The sequence below is a fragment of the Etheostoma spectabile genome, chromosome 17 (genome assembly GCF_008692095.1).
Source record: "Etheostoma spectabile isolate EspeVRDwgs_2016 chromosome 17, UIUC_Espe_1.0, whole genome shotgun sequence".
NCBI classification, from domain to species: Eukaryota; Metazoa; Chordata; class Actinopteri; order Perciformes; family Percidae; genus Etheostoma; species Etheostoma spectabile.
In genome coordinates, this window is record NC_045749.1 from 12237691 (window position 1) to 12256713 (window position 19023).

At 38.7% G+C, this 19023-nt stretch overlaps 2 protein-coding genes, 1 long non-coding RNA gene and 1 pseudogene across 6 annotated transcripts in view; 2 read left to right on the forward strand and 2 right to left on the reverse strand.

Moving 5' to 3' along the window:
* On the forward strand, window positions 1-9468 carry sfxn3 (sideroflexin 3). Of its 2 annotated transcripts, none has more exons than XM_032540731.1 (11): window positions 1-92; window positions 1586-1759; window positions 1997-2167; window positions 3892-3990; window positions 4537-4612; window positions 4954-5039; window positions 5150-5277; window positions 5430-5479; window positions 5680-5729; window positions 5835-5882; window positions 5992-9468. In XM_032540731.1, the coding sequence occupies exons 2-11, from the start codon at window positions 1596-1598 to the stop codon at window positions 6086-6088; spliced, it is 969 nt and encodes a 322-aa protein (XP_032396622.1). In that variant the 5' UTR covers window positions 1-92; window positions 1586-1595; the 3' UTR covers window positions 6089-9468. The 2 variants fall into 2 exon arrangements, with proteins under 2 accessions (XP_032396622.1, XP_032396621.1); XM_032540730.1 differs by having other exon boundaries at window positions 3-92; window positions 1591-1759.
* A 2008-nt stretch (window positions 9469-11476) lies between these two features.
* On the reverse strand, window positions 11477-17545 carry LOC116704947 (peroxiredoxin-like 2A). 3 transcript variants are annotated; one of them, XM_032540735.1, is made up of 7 exons: window positions 15651-15672; window positions 14825-15067; window positions 13864-14049; window positions 13273-13364; window positions 12931-13071; window positions 12079-12243; window positions 11477-11993 (listed from the first exon to the last, which is right to left on the reverse strand). In XM_032540735.1, exons 2-7 carry the CDS (start codon window positions 15027-15029, stop codon window positions 11898-11900), a joined length of 885 nt encoding a protein of 294 aa, XP_032396626.1. In that variant the 5' UTR covers window positions 15030-15067; window positions 15651-15672; the 3' UTR covers window positions 11477-11897. The 3 variants fall into 3 exon arrangements, with proteins under 3 accessions (XP_032396626.1, XP_032396629.1, XP_032396627.1); XM_032540738.1 differs by lacking the exons at window positions 14825-15067; window positions 15651-15672 and adding an exon at window positions 17527-17545; XM_032540736.1 differs by lacking the exon at window positions 14825-15067 and having other exon boundaries at window positions 15651-15791.
* A 67-nt stretch (window positions 17546-17612) lies between these two features.
* LOC116704957 (uncharacterized) overlaps window positions 17613-19023 on the forward strand; it is a 7941-nt gene continuing 6530 nt past the window's right edge. Inside the window, exon 1 of the long non-coding RNA XR_004335815.1 lies at window positions 17613-17711. This is a non-coding gene — a long non-coding RNA (uncharacterized LOC116704957). The remainder of the gene's footprint in view (window positions 17712-19023) is intronic.
* LOC116704953 (peroxiredoxin-like 2A) overlaps window positions 17734-19023 on the reverse strand; it is a 4706-nt pseudogene continuing 3416 nt past the window's right edge.

The window sequence follows — 19023 nt, forward strand, 5'->3', positions numbered from 1 at the left end:
ACGATACTTCTAAATGTTAAGAAGGCAGCACAGGTCCACCCGGTTGTGCTGTGATATTGAGAGAGGTCATACATCTCCGAAAAACAAACCAGGTACGTTTCAGTGCTAACTGAATTCACGTCTTTGATGAATTTAAATTACACTACGACTAAGTCAATGTTTACTTCGCCTAGATGAGTGGCCTTACAACGCTAACTAAAGCGTTAGCATATTAGTTAGCTTGTAATATAGCTGGCTGGTTGACGTTAGTTTACCAAGAGAGCACCGAAGTGGTTAGTTTTGATAGCGTCGGCAAGCCGTTAATTGTCCGTATAACGTAGCTAACGTTTGATTTTGTGGGAATTTACTTGGGTTTTAATGTCCTGCCCAGGTATTTCTGTATTCCAGTCTGCGCGTTTGTGCCCATGGTATTATCAGCTATCCTGCTAGCTAGCTAGTTCGTTAGCCGCCGGTTTGCTGCTAACGCCGGGCAGCGTGTCGTGACTTCCCCAATCCCATCTCTCACTGCGTGTGTCACGCTGTGTCTTTGATCAGCTAGCTAACTACTTACAGTGTGACACTCTTGTGTGTGTTCAGCCAAGTATTCATCGTGTGTGTCTTTGAATCCACCATACAAGATGATATCTCGCTCCACAATTATTTTCTTTATCAATTTGCAGTTTGTAGATGTTACCAGAGGGGGTTATGACTTAGTCACGGCCTGAGCAGTGAGCACTGCAGGACTGCTGCGTGAATAAGCACACGCACACACACTCACGCATTTTTATACTAGTCTGACAAAAAGCTATTGCAAGAAGTCACCGTGAGCTTTGTGAAATTGTGATGGACATGTTCACAATTTGCTGACAAGTTATGAGACAAATCCATTAATTAGGGGAAAAATTGACAGATTAATCGATAATGAAAAATCATTGTGAGTTTTTTTTTCCCAGTATACTTTTTCTTGTATTAACAGCCACAAACTGATACAAGACTTTTAAGATCATTCTTAACCTGGTATATGCTTTCAAAGAAACTACAATCTGACAAGGCGGAGGGGCTACATCCCAGTGTAGCTCTACTGTAGCCAAGCTATTAATAGAGTAGAGGTCAAGACTTACATGCATTATAATAATGATAATTTCACCTGTACAGCTGGGTATCAGCAATACTTATTTGATATCATCCAAACTGTGTCGATATAACACAGCGTTGGAAGTATTTCCACCTAATGTCTTTTTTCTTCGATTAGATGGTTCCTAATTGAAGTAATACTTTTAAAATTTTAGACAATATCTTTTAGACAACATTCAACAAAGATCCTCGGCTTTTAAAAACGTTTTGTTGAGAAGCATGTATTGTATGTATTTGTTAAAGTATTGTTATGGTATGATTACTCAAACAATGCCCAGCCTGTGAATTACATAACTGGACCTCATCATTTGTTAATCCATCTAACATGAAATTCATTCAAAAATTAAATCTGTGTCTTGTTAGTTTTTCCTCTGAAATACTCTCAAAATGGTACACTTATGTTTACATTTGAATCCAGTATAGATTTGTGACATAGTATGCATACTAATTATCATATCTGCTATTCATTAAGGAAAGCCAGGATGTCTGAAGAGCTGTCTCTCAACATAAACATCAAAGAGCCAAGATGGGACCAAGGAACATTTATGGGGCGTGCCAAGCACTTCTTCATGGTCACAGATCCCAGGAATGTCCTGCTGTCCTCTGAGACTCTGGAGGACGCCAGAGTGATCATGGAGAACTACAGGTAGAGGGTCATGAAATAAGAGGATGGAGTAGGAGAATGCTAAATGATAAGGTAGGGAGGTTGTTGTGGGGGTGTGAGACATAAATAAAAATGAGAATTGACGTGACCAAGTAATGATGTGGCGGAAGAAGTGTTCTTTTTTTAATGGGGGAGCATCAATCTAAAAATCACGTACTGTATTTTCGCATACTGTATAAGTAAAAAGGCATATGTGTTCCACTGTTTTAACTTCTTCAGAGCCGGGGTCGTGAAGCCTGGCCTGACGGAGGATGAGCTCTGGAGAGCCAAGTACATTTATGACTCCGCCTTTCACCCCGACACAGGGGAGAAGATGTTTGTGATTGGCCGGATGTCCGCACAGGTGCCAATGAACATGTCCATCACAGGCAGCATGCTCACCTTCTACAGGTACAGCAGAGGTTTCAATACATAATTTAATGGTTTAAAACACCAAACTGAAAATGGCTTCATCAGAATGAAAAGGAGAAAAAATATTTAAAAAAGTGAAATATAATTAATAAATAGGATACTTTCATGTGATTAAAATGTAACCTTAATATGGCATACAGCACTGCATAAAAATAGAGATTTTAATCCCTGCACAGTGAAAATCCTCTTAAAGAATAAAAATAAATCACTCTCTACTGAATACTGATAAATCATTGGGCAGCTGAGAGGACAGTGAAGTCATGTGATAACGTTGCGCTAAAAACAAAAAAATGATTAACAACAAAAAGTACAGTTTGAGATATTTATCAAGTGAAAATTAGCTGTTCACAGATTTTAAAGTGTTTGATACCAAATAAGAAATTATTTAGTCTCAGGTGGAATTATTATGAAATAAAACAGTCACTGGGGGGGGAAAAGTGGCAATGTGAAATAACAGCTTCTCAACGTAAAATGTAAATTTGCACAACAGGCTTTGGAAAATGGACATTTTCAAATAACTACTAAAATTAAATTTAAAAAAAAGGTTTTTATTCCAGTAAAAACATTATCTGCAATAAACCCTTTCATTACAAATACAAACCGGATGAAATAACCTTTTATGATATTGAAATTCTAAACTTTTATTTAATGGAAATGTCATGTCATGGCTATATTCTATGTTGTTCCTTTAAAAAAAAAAAAAAATATATATATATATATATATATATATATATATATATATATATATATATATATACATAATTTTATTATTATTTCATGATGTCTTATTCATTTATTTAATATTTGACACTTTGGACCTCCATATTTCCCATCCTTAGAATGTTATTACTTTGGGACTTTTGTCTGGGGATTAGACTAGTGATCAGTGGGATATCACAGCGTCATTGTCGTATGGTACCACTGGAGGGAGCCAAAGTCTGAAATTTCAAATTCCACAGCTTGTGGCATTAAATATAAAACAATTTAGGGACAACATATAAAGATGAGGCCTGACATCAGTTTATTTATCAAAGGAAAGAATATGCACAATACTGATGGTTTCATATGTACTGAGTTAAAGAGAAGGTTTTACTTCAAAACACTATTAAGTGACAGAGTGACAGTAGATAAACCTGTGGTTTTGGGCTAAATAAACTTGTGGCTTGACTTGTCCAATCAACATTTCACAGCAGCAACTCTCTGGCTACATGTGTTTTTTTGTGGTTCACAAGGCTCCAGAACAGAAAAATAAGTTATCTATGAGACTAGTAAAAAGGAGAGGGACGAGTAGGTTAAAAGTTGCAAAGAAACTCCCCCACACTGTCTAACTTGGAAAGATAAATTCAATAGCTGACAATTTAATAGCTAGATTGCCTGATGAAGGTCCGTTACACTGCTACAAATGTCTTGATCTTTATCTTATGCATATCATCTTTATCAAAACTAAACTGCTGGGTTGACTGGTCACATAATTAATTGGTAGGTGCAGTGTGAAATAAATGATTGAGGATACATTCTGTGTGCTTAATATAATAAATAGCTCAGACTCTTTCTACTGTAGGGACTGGAGATTAGCACACATGTCTAATCCTTTGACAGTAGGGTATTTTTGCTTTATGCTCTACTATGTCATAAACTCTTTCGCTCCAGTGCCAAAAACTTTAGTAGGTACTGTACATTCTGTTGTTCCCTTGTGTTTACAGGACTACTCCAGCAGTGGTGTTCTGGCAGTGGGTTAATCAGTCCTTCAACGCTGTCGTCAACTACACCAACCGCAGTGGGGATGCCCCCATGACCGTGAAGTAGGGAGGACTTCTCACTTCCACTCTAGATACTTCCTGTTCTCCTTCTAACATAATGTCTGTAAGGAGGCTATGGGAGCTGCTGTCCTCTCCCCTTCCCTCACAGCGGTATTACGTTCCACTGTTAAGCATGTTCAGCCCCCTGTCACCATGCACTCATGCTGACATAGGTCATATGCCCACAGTTCATTCAATGTGCATTTGCTTTCTCTTATCAATGTGCCAGAAAATGCATCTTTCAGGTGCTGCAGGAATGCATGCATGTATGACGAATAGGGGGGGTTGCCTTCAAAACATGCAAATGGATGTCAATTTGTTAAGCATGTCATAGTATTAATGTTAAAGTGTCTTCCTCTGCATTATTATTTGTGAGGAAGTTCTTTACCTTTGCACATTCACAGAGCATGCATTTGCAAAATTACTGAGGCAACTCCATTTAGAGATGTTCCACTTCAGAGTACCCGTAATAGATTCTCAGCCACAAACTTCAGCAGAAATGTTGAAGAGGAAAGGGGGTTATTAATGTGTGATGTTGTCTATCCACAGTCAGCTTGGTGCAGCCTACGTCAGTGCTACTACTGGAGCTGTTGTTACTGCCCTGGGACTCAAATCTCTAGCTACGGTAATGCCTTTGGTTCAAGTGAATAAACTAGAGCTGCAAAGATTCATAGATTAGTTGTCAATTAGTTCTCTGATTTCAGCTTCCTAAATAGGAATCAATTGGATTATTTTCTAGTTTCTTCACTCCTCAATGATAGTAAACAGAATTTTTGACATTTTATAGACCAAACAACTAATCAATTATAAAGAAAATAATACAGATTAATCAACAATGAAAATAATAGTTACTTGCAGCCCTAGAATAAACAGATAAAGTGAAACAAAGTAACTCAACTACAGACACGCTGATCTGCACATATGTTTCTCTATATTTGTCTGAATGTGTTTCTGTGTCTTTTGCAGCGTCTCCCTCCAATCATGAGCCGGTTTGTCCCCTTTGCTGCTGTTGCTGCTGCTAACTGTATCAACATTCCCTTTATGAGACAGAGGTAAGCTCTTTAAACTAAAAGCCAAACGGCTTTGTTTTACTCGGTAGCTTTTAGGAACGGTGACGGCTTCCGACACTGGTCTACATGACTTCTGTTTTTGTTTCTTCCAGGGAGTTGAAGTACGGTATCCCTGTGATGGATGAGAATGGAAACAGATTAGGAGAGTCGCCCAATGCTGCCAAGCAGGCCATCATACAGGTGGTGGTGTCAAGGATCGGCATGGCAGTGCCAGCTATGGGTATTGTCAACATTGCATTTACTGTTTTGCTACTCACACCGTACCATGGCATGAGGGATAAAATAATTTCATGCCCTGTTGGACACGTACTAAAGTTTGAAATTTTCTTTCTAAAACGGAACACTTGAAATATATTATTTTTATTTTTACAGCCATTCCCCCTGTCATAATGAATGCTCTGGAGAAGAAAGCTTTCATGAAGGTAAGCAGACTGCATGCATGACTGTCCTACTCCTTTTTTTTTTTTTTTTTTTTTTAGTCACTAGATTTACTGGGTCTGCTGGTGTTTTGTGAGGCTGAAAAGAGTCCTGTCGCATTCCACATCCATTGAACAGCTAACGTGTCATATGCCCAACTTGTCTGCCTGATTCACTGCAGTTCTCTGATTTTGTCTCCCTGTAGCGGTTCCCAGTTCTAAATGCTCCAATCCAGGTGGGGCTCGTCGGTCTGTGGTAAGTAAATCACACATTATAGTATCTATGGTGATATTTTATCTACACTTAAAAAAAAAATCATTTGACACTGTCTAAACATCCCTTTCTATCGCTTGTCTTCAGCCTGGTGTTTGCAACTCCTCTGTGCTGCGCCCTTTTCCCGCAGAAAAGGTACTAGCCGCCACATCCCACTCCTTGGAGGAAAAGGAGGTCATACTTGTACACAGCAGTTATGTAACATGTAGTAGCGTTTTAATCCTGTTCTATCATCTCTTTGTAGCTCTATGAGTGTGAGCGGGCTGGAAGCAGATCTGCAGGAGAGGATACGACAGACCAGTCCCAACACCTCCACAGTCTACTTCAACAAGGGCCTGTAGGACCAGCCAACACATCTCCATGCACACACACAAGACACGCAGACAATCACACATACGTCTGTTGTCCTGTGGGCACAAGTGGGAGGGCAATACAAATGTATTTATGTTGTTATTTTTTGTGTACTGCTGCATTTATTTGTTTATTTGACTGCGTGGAGCTGCTCCATTTTAACAGCAGAGAGTTAGGGCGTTGGTTGTTGATTAATTGAAAGGCAAACAAATTCCTTTTTTAAAAGGAGGATCACTGACAGTTCTCTTTGAACATAGATGGCACTCCTTAGAATAGGAAAACTGACTCCTGATTTTTTTCTATTGTGTAGTAGTGTGTTTTCTGTCTTCCTTTGGTCAGAACTGTCTAGAATGGGGCAGTTCATGAAAGTACTGATTTGGGTTTCACTCACCAATATGTCATGTTGCATTCGGGTTCACGAGAGTTTAAAGTCCTCGGGTAAATGTATTCGATCGTTTTGAAATGAAGGCTTGTGCCTGTAAGTTGTGTATTGCAATTTCTTCTGAATGTCACAAAATCCTTTTTTTTTCTTGTGCCCAGCCCTCCCGTTTAGAAGTCCTTTTTTCAATTCTTGCCTAGTCACCGTTGCGGTATTCCTCACTTCCACCCATTCATTTCCACCTTGAACTTGAACCATGGAGTTGCACTGGGAGAATCAGTGTGTTAAATAGCTCTGATTAGTCCCACCCTTGATGAATAAGTTGCTCTTTTGTTGTACTTAAGCTTCTTATTTTCTTCAACTCTCCTTTAAGTGTACTTATACCCCTTCATATTCATAGACCAGGTAAGAAGGTGCTAGGTACAATGTGGTGAAGAAAATGTATAGAAATTGTAATGCAAAAGGAATTATTGCCATGGCAGTGGCAGCCTGTTTTTCAAGGCCTTTTATTGTTTGAGCACTCTAAGAACTAGTGCAGTCTTCTATCTTTAGCAAAGAATTAATGAATAATGGATAGTTGTTGATGGTGGTGCTTGTTTGGTGGTTGTCAGGTGGAGGAATATCCTTTGTTGTTGCTAAAACTAAATTATCTGATCTGAGTTTTGGTATTTAGGTGTTTTTAAATTACCTGTTATGCGCAGAAGCAAACAACGATTGCTATTTTCATGTGAAAACTTTTTCTTTTTTTTCTGTCCAGACTTGAACTAAACGATTGCATGAACAGGTTAAAAGAAGTGATCGCTGTCTTATTTAAGTCAGAGATGCAGGGTGTTTATGTGCAACAGCTAGCTAGCCATCTGAAATCATCTCCCTAGAGCCATTAATGTCCCATTGTACCAAATGAAAGTAGCTCATGTTTTGGGACAAATTCCAAATAGTAAAAGCTTGTATCAGGGCAGTGGGTAACTGTGTGCACGGTCTTTTTTTTTTTTTTTTTGTGTGGTTCATTGTTGCTTGCTGTTTAAAGTGGACAGTTTGGCTGAGTTTGAGCTTCTCTGATCAAATTCATTCACGTGTCGGCCGAACACATGACTTAGACCTTGAAGTTAAATCTCAAAATTCCTCATGCATGTATATGCTCCATATATATATAATATATATATATATATATATATGTGTCTATATTATATATATATATGTGTATATATATATGTATATATATATATGTATATAGTGTAATTATATTATGTGTATAGTATATATATACTATATATGTTGTGGGGTGTGTATATGGAGCATATATGCATGAGGAATTTTAGAGATTTTAACTTAAAGGTTGCCCCACATGTGCAGGAGCACAAAGGAGTTTGCTACAAATGAGGGCTAACACATTGTCAGATTAGAGGAGTGGTCCGTCACAGATAATCAACTATAATTTAATGTTTGTGTGATGTTTTGTGTTTGTTGGTCATCTGTATCCACTAGAATTAGTTTCTGAAATTTGAAATTTGACATTAATTAAAAGTAAACTGATTGTGGATGTTAAGGGACTGTAGCAACTGCACAATAATCAACTTCTGTACAAAATTGTAGATTGTTTCTATGCAATCCTGAAATTGAAGGGTTTAATTCCAAAGTGATATTCAGATCATTTTATAGACGCATACAGACCTATCCTGAAATACCACGTTGATATGACTCCTCACTTCTGTATGAGATACATGTGGATGTATTAGTTTTAAATGACTGATATCTCATTTTTGAACAAAACTCGTCTTTCAAATGCTTTCTTACTCTCCATTGTCTTTCATATTTAATGTAAACACTTAACCCCCAAATACTGGCTACTGCTTGAGACCCTTGCCTCCTTCTGTAACACTGAGCAAGGATCACCTGACATGTACTGCAGGACAGTGTGTCGGAGTTGGTATCATTAACGTATTCCAATATTTGATATATATACACATGGCTGCATCATTAGACAAAGTTATTGTGTGTTGTGTTTGGGCTGTTGTCCTGCTGAGGGTGAAACTGCACTATATAACCTTTGCTGTGCTGCTGTAGGAGCTAGTTAGATATGTGTTGCTATTTAAAAGGATTGTTTTAAAGTATATTGAAGAATGTGTTTGTTTATGGTGCTGGATGATGTTAAACGAACTATGGTTACTACAAATTAGTATTCCATTCATTGTCTGTCAGTTTTCAATCATCATTCATAACCGAGTAGCTTTAGCTTCTGCTTTTTTCCTTTGTTTTTCTGGTCTTGAAATTATAGCGCAAAAGTGTCGAGAACAAAGCTGGAAGGTTTTAGTCAGCATTTAAATACATTTGTAAACATGTATCTCAGCTTGTGACTGTACTGTACCGGCGTAAAATGTCACACCAATAGATCTAGCCAAAGATGAGACGGGTTTGAATTGTACAGGATTGAGGAGAAGAAGGGTGTAGCTTTTTGTGAAGTTGTGTTTTAGCTTTAATGTACGGACCTTTTTGTCATGCAAAAACATGTTTTTGTTGTTTTATTTTAACATAAATGTCCTTAACACACAAACACACACATTTTACTAACAGATTGAGATATAAATAAATGAAACACACAGTTTAGTTTGGTTAAAGATCATATTATTGGCATCAAACATTTTCTTTTGGCAACATAAAATCTACTAAATGGGATTTTCACATTGCACCAGTGAATTTTGGTCCTCTGGTTAAAAACACACTAAGCTGTAACTTTGGTTGTGCATGTCATTTATGAAATGTCAAATCTTTGCATACTGAAAGCACAAATGTAAAGACAATCCATTGTTGTTACACTCCATTAATACTTTAGTTTTGTCATGTACATACAACTTTCACACATGTAGTCCTGTCAGTATTGGTGCAGTGTTTTCTCCATCTGTTTTGTATTGTGTTGTGTTGAAGTATATTTCCTAGATGTGGAATGTATTTCACTCGGAGCAATAGAATAAAATATGTAACGTTAAAGTCCAATCTTGTCTGCCTAATTTGACATTACTGTATTAAACCTTGTATATTATAAATATATCATCCTCTAACTCTTGGGGAACAACTAGAAAAATAACTTTAGAGGGAAAACCATGTTCTAATCTGATGAGGCTTGTTTGTTTAACAACCAGGAAAGTATAAGTCAATCATATAACACTAAGAATAAACTAAGAATGTCATCTGAATTGTTACAATGTGTTTGGCCCAACACACACACACAAGGTAACCAAACCTGCTTAGAAAGACAAACATGACTGTATTATACATCTTAGTCTACTAATGTCTTGGTTCAGAATAAAATATTTCCCAGGATTAGTTTAAACGTGATAACCGATGAATCTTTGACAGCTTTCTACAGAAAATGAGATTTGTTTTCAGCTATAGTATGTAGATATTCTGTTTTGGTAGCTGTAATAAATTAGTGGTTCAAATAACGGTCAGATTTATTTACCAGAAAAATGTGTTTAGAATATAAATTGTTAATGGTGTTTTTGCTCATTTTAGTTTTTTTTTACCGTATATTTAGTGCTACTGGAAAGCAAACAGGATTCATTTAATAAGACATAGGACTATTTATCAAACTAAAGAAAAGGGATTGGGTATGTAATTTAAATTTTATTAGATGGAAGTGATACATTATCACAAATCAGGCACAAACTTGACAGAGTCAGACTGCTGTCTCGTACAAACTGGAAGTTGTAATTGAGGTGGAGAACCTACGGTAGTACTTTACTTGAAGGTATCTCCATAAGGGTCATGAACTGTCATGAACATGTCAAACATTGTGAACAAGTCAAACGTTTATGACATAACGCTTCTTTTAGTAAGTGTCATGTCACTCTTATGTAGATACCTTCAAGTAAAGTGTGACTGTTGTACAAATTTGGAACAGCAAACACATATGTCTAGTTACTAAAAACCAATCTAAACCTATCAGCCATCACAATCAAGACTTTTTGGTGGTTTGTGTGAAAAACTTGTGCTCAGAAATATAAAAGACATCCACAAGAGTTGGTAGAATCTATTACCAACACAGCAGTAAATTGGTCCTGTAAAGTGCCCTAACATACAGATGAAATCTTTAAAAAACAAAAACAAAAAAACCACACAGGAGCACAGTGAAGCTATGGTGATGAGGTCTTCTTTATTTATAATAATTATCATTATACATGTACACACAATCTCTATCACACAAACAAATACACACATGCTTCAGGCAGCACAAACACTCCTCAACAGGGCGACAGTGGCTGAACCTGTATGCGTTTAAGCATCAAACTTGCTCCTCTCAATGTTGAGTTTGGAGTCAAGTTGTCATTATCGCACACCCAGGCAGCTTACACTCATCTGCCATGTTGGAGGCCCATTCAGGTGCCTGACCGGAAGAAGCAAAGCAAGGTAACACATAGGAACATTATTACAAATGTAGCTTAACAGACATCTTATAGAATAATTCATTAAATGTGTAATCCAGTCTTTAGATTGATGTACTGTTTGTGGTTCTCTAAAAGGCAGATTTCAAGTTACTTTAAATGTTATAGCTGATGTACTGTACCTGAATGAAAATGCTGAGGTAAAATGCAATAATCAGTGACAAATCTTGTAATAATATTGGCTCTTTCCTAGAGTTGGGTCGATTTCCGGTTTACAAGCTTAAACCGGTTTGATTTTATGCAAAACGGCTGAATTTAATGCAAAACCAGAATTTGTCACTATGACTCATTATGGTTCTGGCGAAATAAAAAAAAAAGTGTAGTCTGTGCCTGCAGCATCACACCACAAAAGCCAACAGTGTTGGGCAGTAAGGCCTTCAGCAGAATAACTAGTTGACGTTGGTTTCTCAGTAGCATCCTGTTTTCTGACTCAAATAGATTTTCAGTAGCTTAGCTCTTATATTGATCAAGCAGTGTGGTAGCACAATGTAACGTTTCATTTCCCCACGTATTTGTGAAGCTCAAGCGCAGAAGAGCTAGAATAAAACAGAGTTTTTTTAGGGTGACGAGACATGACAGAGTGAACTAAAATTCATGGATGTATGGTAAAAGTGGGCTGCCCATATGGCAACATTTTGGATTTGAAGCTGATGAAAGAGGTGAGCTGAAAGAAACGAAGAAAACTTGCAAGAAAAAAGTTATGGCTTAGAGGCTCTCAAAGTCTCATTATGTCCACTCAGGAGTGGCTGCTAAATCACGTGTGACATATTGGTATACTGGTCTGGTCCAGTGTTTGGCTTAATATCGAACCGGTTTAAACATTTTCACACAGGCCCAAGTAGAGCTCCACTTTTATAAAAAAACACTGTATTCATTTTGATTGCATCTCCGCATGTCAAGTTAAAAATGCAGTTATGTTTTGATAAATACAGTGTACCTTTGTCCAATGCCATTTGTTTTAGGAAAAAAAACAAAAACACTTTACTTCACTGGTACAATTTTCTTGACAGCCTCTAAAACATCTGCGGTCTCCACTTTATTTCCAAACTCCTTCTCGTGGTGTTCCAGGAGAATCCCCTACAAACACAACATGCCGTAAAATACAGTTTAATGAAGCTCTATTGAACTGCTTTGGTGCAGTACAGATGCTTGCTACGCTTACCTGGTCCCCTGCTCCAATGACAAACACTCCCCCCAGGATAAAACCCTCGCCGTTCATGTTGCCCTGGTAACCGGACCGCCAGGCCCGGATGAAGTTCTGCCACACTCCAAGGCGAATAAAGCCCAGACCCCCCATTCTCCTCTGCAGCAGGCCGTAGAAGTGTTTCTACAATCACACAATTTAGTTTTAGGCCCTGTTCATGGGTGAAAACAGTTTATCAGATGTGCCTTTTGTTTAGAAGGGAACGGCATTTTTGGGGCTTATTAACGCAAAAAAGTGAAACCACCCTCCAAAGTGGAAATCTTTAAAACACTCCACCGTCGGGTTTCCGTCTACAGGGTAAAAACGCAAAAGTCTGAAGACAGCGGTGTGGAGAGAGATGAGAAAAAGGTGTTCTGGTAGTCTGTTGTTACGAAGGCTCCTGTTTTCTAAACGATTTTTAATGTAATGGCTTAATATGTAAATGATTTAGACAATGTGGATAAGGTTGTTATAGTTCAAAGACCATATGTTGGCTATTCATTTGAACCAGAGTAAGCTACAACGTTACGAATGAAGAGAAAGAGAGAGAGAGAGAGAGGCAGCGAGCAGAGGAGAGTATGCTTCACCCTCCTCCACCTACATTCAATTTCACGCACTTTTGCGTCACCATATGCACGGAGATATCCCCCCAAAAGGCTTGTCTAAACGCAGAATAAAAACTGATAACACAATGCCACTTTTGCGTTTTCTCTTCAGATTGTTTCCGTGTAAACATAGCCTTGAGCGCAATGTGGTTTAGATGGACTGGCTGGAGGGTGAGCACTTCTGACAGCGGCTCTGGAAGATCTGATGTTATCTACCACAGCTGACCTTTTCATCTATGTAGATGTCCCCAGCAAAGTATGGTCTGAAGTCCTGGATCTCTGTGCCGATGCTCTCCTTCACCACAGCGACCAGAGGGACCCCAAGCTCTTCCAGCTGGGTCTTCAGAGAGGACAGCTCAGAGGCCTCCTACACAGAGAGAGAGAGAGAGAGAGAGAGAGAGAGAGAGAGAGAGAGAGAGAGAGAGAGAGAGAGAGAGAGAGAGAGAGAGAGAGTGAGAGAGAGAGAGAGATCACGTCATCTGGGGTGACATTACTCATATACACTATATACATTGCAGTCATGTGGAACAGCCTAAGTCCTCTGTCATTCAGAAACATCATGCATCACCTCTCTGCACAAAAATCATCCAGGTCGTCGTACGGCCATGACTACAGCCCCATTCTTCTCCCACAGGCTCTTAGCTTTAATGATGTTGTCATCTGCAGACAAAACAAAAAAAACGGTTTCTAAAACAAGACTCCAATCTGACATGTCTCTGATAAATAGAAAGCACAAAAATGTCATGGATTTTACTGCTGCAAGAAAATTCAGTGAAGCCATTGTGTGAAAAATAAAAGATGCAGCCTTCAAATGGAGAAAAAGCTAAATGTTCATGGTCACATGGACCATCAATATTTATTAAGAGTAACACAGTAACTCGACCTCCAGCTTCAGACGAAGACCATTACAGTGATGGTACAGTGTAATCTGTAATACCGGGACATCTGAGAAAGCCGTTCTGCCTTGAAGTTCACAAAACCCCATTCAGTGTTGCATACAAATGCAACCATGAAGAAAACTGGAATTTGCTGATGTAATGTTAATTCCATTATTTCTATGGTTAATTCTCCCCCCAACCGCTTTAACACCAGCTAGCATTGAGACAAACAGGTTTATTTATGCTGGGTGACATATTACATAGCCAATCAGAAAGCCTACCCTCTATGGTGGAGCGCAGGTCAGCATCTTCAAGGTACTCCAGCGACGCCTGTACAGCTTTAGGCAGACACAGATCAGTGTTGGCCAGGAAGATCCCAGCAAGCGCAGCTCCAACAGCACCCAGACCCAACGACCACATCCCCATCCCAAACAGCTGCCCCTCCAGCCCGGACTCAGAGGACAAGACTGCAGCACAAACAGGAAACAACACAACGAGAAAAATGTGTCACAATTCTGACATTACATTATTTAACCATACAGTTTTTGCAGTTTTCTTAACATTGCCTATTGTAACTGAGCTGCTTGATGTGCCGACTAGTTGATACTTGCACATACTCTTTCACTCTCAGAGAGACCAACAAGACCCAGCTTGCAGATTTAGGCTTGTGTTTGAGTGTAGTGTCATGTCTGTGTGAGGTGCTTTTTATGCCAGTTCTCACTTTAATCTAAAGCCCATCCATGAGATTAAATAGCTTAAATACTTACAAAGGAAATGGAATGCTGGTCAACATGACAGGATAAACCATTTGTAGATGCTATTTTTGACAGCAGCTGGTGTGTTTCTTAATGCATCACGCTGGGATAGCTAACCTTTGGTTGTACAGTTTATTGTGCTTTCACTTGTATTTTAATTGTTCTTTTTTCTTTAGGATGTCTTGCAGTGTAATGTAGGACTGAAACTAACAGTTTCTTTTATTATCAATTAATCTGCAGATTATTTTCTGGGTTAAATGTTCCATCCGTAAAATGTCAGAAATTACAGAAAAAAAAGATTTCTTATTTAGTTTGTGTACAATGACTCTTCAGTGGGTCTGAAGGACTTGAGTCACTCCAACACAAAGTGGGTGGAAAGCAAGGAAACACTATGAACACGTCACGGCTGAAACTCGGTTTCTAGAACTGGCTGGAAGTTTGGGTTATGGTAGGGAACAGCTGTGTAGGCAGTCAAATATGTCCTTGCCTGTAGCGGGCTTGTTTGGGTGAGGACTGGCTTTGGCTTTACTTTGGTGAAACAGAGCAGTCTGGGCTCTTAGAAACTGGGGCCCGGCTGCGGTGGAGGGCTGGCTGCTCATGGTAGTGCTCCCCAGAGAGAGGGCAGAGCAGCGCAGGGGCAGTCTCCACCTCAGAGCTCTCGAACACCTGGACAGACCCAGCATTGGGACCATGGACAAAGTCTGACCCTCTGACTACAAACAAGATTTCACTGAAAGAAAGAAACACAAGTTGTTTCTATGAGCGTTAAACCACTTGTGCCACGCCACAGATCGTTTTAAAGAGAATACGATCCACCTCTACTGCAAGCACTACTTTCAAGGAGGCTGCATTTGATTTCACAGATTTAAGAGAGAAAAAATACCTTGGCATCTTTCTTTGTCATTAGACTACCCAGATAAAACGTTAGCCAAGTTTTAGCTAAATGAATGACAAATTAAATTATCACTCACCCAGAGTGTGCAATGTCAAAATGAAAGAACCTTATAAGCAAGTAGCAAAGGCCCTTATCTCATCTTGATAATCTTACTGGGGTATTACAGTTCTCCATTTGCAAACAAACGTCCTATTTTTGCACGGAAGCTCTCGTGTGTGGTAAACACATCAACACATAAATTACAGTGAAAACAAAAATATAATTCACTTTACAATTAGTACACAGAGAAATTCATGCACTCAAAATTAAATATGACCAGTCAGACATTACACAAGAAAAATAATGACTTAAAAGTTTAAGAAGGATCAAATCTATCTTTTTTATAACCAATTAGAAAAGAAAAAAGTCATATACTAACTTGTCTCCATTTCCAAAATGTGAAGAAATATTGAGCTCATCCTGTGTCAAATCGTAAATCACCCAAATGCCCTTGTGTTCTGACAATTAACAACAGGGAGGACAAAGGGCTGAAAAAAATTATAAAAGCAAGAGCCAACAGCTAGACAGACGCCCACGCCTGCAACTCAAGGACGAGTCTAGATTCCTTGAATGCGTCTGCAGAGCAAGCAGTGAGAGGAGTTGTCACATTGGCACTGCCAAACATGATGTAGTGTTGCCTAACACTTTGAACATAATCACCAAATATAATACATTAATGAGATGACTGGGGGAAGGGTCAAACAGTAGCTTGTAAATAGTATTTTCCTAAATGCTGTACTAAAGTACAATTTTGAGTTACTTTACTTTAGTATTTTCATTTGATTCTACTTTATCCTCCTTCTACATTACATTTCAGGTGGACATTTTTATCTAATAGTTGTAGTTTTAAAATACTGTAACGATTTTCCTACAAAACATGTGATCAGCTTCTAAAATATGATGTTATTGGCGATTAAACTAACCAACCAAATACGTGTTGAAATTCGCTCCACCACCACAAACTAGACAACATTCACATGCTGCTTGGATGTTTCGTGTTAATAGTTACCTTGAATACTCTGATTTTTCATGCATGATCAACTAGTGGGATGATTTGCCATATATTTAACTGTCCAACAGAATATAAAATAGTTAAAACAAAAATGTTGCATGGTTGCATGTTAATGCATCCGTTATAATAATCTAATAATATCATATCTCCTATGAAAAGTGCATATAGCCTTTTCTAATATAGCAATTATCTTATTTTCTATAATTTATTTCTTTGTAAAAACCCCAATTTGCTCTCGCTTGCCTGAAAGGATATGGGACTTAACAACTCAACATCAGACCCTTTGCAGTCGGTTTGTGTTCCTTTGTGGTAGTTTTGCGTCTCTTTTTAACACCATTTCGGACCGTTATTGTCATATCTGTGTCTAAAACGTGGGAAAAGCAAGCACATAACACATTTTAAAAAACAAAAAACAAACCTGCCTTTTTTAAGCAAGCTGAATAAATATTGTCCAACTTAATGTACCTAAATTATCTAAAACCTGGAAACAAAGCCAAATAGGTGCAGAAGTCTAGTTTTCTCTTAGACTACTTGCATTATGCATTATGCATGTGTTGAAATATTATCAAGGACGAACAACTTAAGTTTTAAGGAAGCTGCGGGCAATCTTCTTCAAATTCTGGCAGCTTTTTTTGGCTTTATACCACCTGCAGATTTAGCTGCTAGAGCTGTGTAGTTGGTATTGTTCTGAATTGTATTTGCTTTGATTCCAAGGATTTTACTTGTAACTTGACATTTTTATTTCCTTTGCTACTTTTACTTTAAGAAAGGATCCGACTACTTATTCCTCAACTAACTTACATGCAAAGATGAGGTCACTATAATAGCTATTCAACCAGTAAGGGTCACCGCCCTTTTCAGCCCGGAGGAAGACACATAATGCAGACAATGACCTTAATGCTATCAATGTGTGACTTTAGTCAATCATGACATTAGCCTACCTGATGGCTCTACAGACTACACTTACGATTTCAACCGAACAGATGTTGGTAGTTTATCTTTTTTAAATAAATGTGGTGATATAGGTTATATAATCAATATGTTCAGTGTACTACAAAGTTGGCACAAAGAGTGTCGTGGCATACAATCAATAAATTAGCAGTTAGCTCGGTTAGCCTTTGGTGTGTGTAGAGTCTGGGCCTGGAGATATATGGCAGGTGTTCCTGAAGCGGCTGCACCTGTTCAGAAGCTGTTACTGCCATTTAAAGTTAATGGAGTAGTTTCGTAATAAAGGCGCACTCACCAGAATCAATGAAGCGTTAAGCAGCGCTTCTCCCTGAACTAGCCCTTTGTAAACAGATTTTGGCGCATGCGTACTAAACGTTCTAAGGAGTAGGGAAACTAATCGAGCAAGATAGCTGGCTAAGATTTGAACTTTGAACATGAATGTGAAGGAGCCAGGCATGGGAAAAGAAGAAAGGCGGACAGGTAAATATGCAGCTAATCTTTATCCAGCATGAATGGTTTAGTGGTTTATTACATGGCAAAACACAAAATGCGTTAATCACTCCAACGGGTCAATCTCCCTCATGTCAGGCCAAGACTGTCTTGCTAAAAGTGTTGGAGGTGTGTGCTAGCATCAGATCTTTTCTCTCAGCAGAGTTTAGAAACAAATCGTCATTAAAGCACACAGAAGACCATCACTCAACCAAGACCAGAACTGCAGACAGAGTACCAATAAACAGTTAAAGTTGCACGTTTAAACCACAGAGTTGTGACACCAGCATAACATATCAGCAACAGGTGAATGCAGCCAGAAAAGCATTACATTTCCAAATAAAATATGAGTAGAGCACATCATGGTGTAGAGAAAATTCCTGGTTTAGCTTAAAGAATGCAGACAGCAAATGGCAACATGCTGCAACCATTATTACATCAATGACAAACAGTCCATTCATTCACATATTTGAGGTCTATCTTGCCATATCATCTCGCATTTTGCAAGCTGTTCTGAGTACTGCCAGCATATTAACTTTATCCCCAAACTCCTTCTCGCGGTGCTCCAGTAGAATACCCTGGGGGAGGAATCAAAATCCATTAAAACATCCGAATGCACTTGTCAGAAAATATTGTAAAAGTTACTACCTACCTGATCTCCAGGCCCAATGACAAAGACTCCACCCAGGATAAGTCCTTCACCTCTTATGTTTCCTCCAAAGCCCTTCCTGAAGGCCCGCCAAATGTTCTTCCACACACCAATACGCAGAAATATGGATAGACACATCCACCTCATTTTAGGGCCATAGAAATTTCTCTGAGAATAGTGTAAAATTAGCTTATTGTCTTAAATTACTGTTATGTAACCTTCCATGTTTCCCTTAATATCTTAAAGCCATGTGTAAATACAGACCTTCTGATCCACATAGACCTTTCCAGAGAAGTACTTCTTGAAGGTGTCCAGCTCCTTGCCAAGGTTCTCTTTGACCACGGCAAACAGAGGGACTTCAAGTTCCTGCAGCTGGGACTTTAGAGAGGACAGCTCAGCAGCCTCCTAGCAAGGGAAGGACAGAGAGAATTAAATCACATAGATGAAAGTTAACCAGTTAGATGACTAAAGAGACTTATTACTAAGTACACGTGCATGATTTCTTACCTCTCTGCACAATAATCATCCAGGTCGCCGTACAACCATGACCACAGCTCCTGTCTTCTCCCACAGAGTTTTGGCCCTGTGTCGCTCATGGACTGAAAGAGACAAAAGAGCATTAATGAATCCAAAGGCAAGGCAAGGCAGCTTTAT

Bases quoted from the DNA above. Each gene is read 5' to 3' on its own strand.
- sfxn3 (XM_032540730.1), top strand. From the start codon at position 14: ATGTTAAGAAGGCAGCACAGGTCCACCCGGTTGTGCTGTGATATTGAG. The intron at 4,613-4,953 runs GTAATGCCTTTG...TGTCTTTTGCAG, and splicing joins GACTCAAATCTCTAGCTACG to CGTCTCCCTCCAATCATGAG. The intron at 5,040-5,149 runs GTAAGCTCTTTA...TGTTTCTTCCAG, and splicing joins ATTCCCTTTATGAGACAGAG to GGAGTTGAAGTACGGTATCC.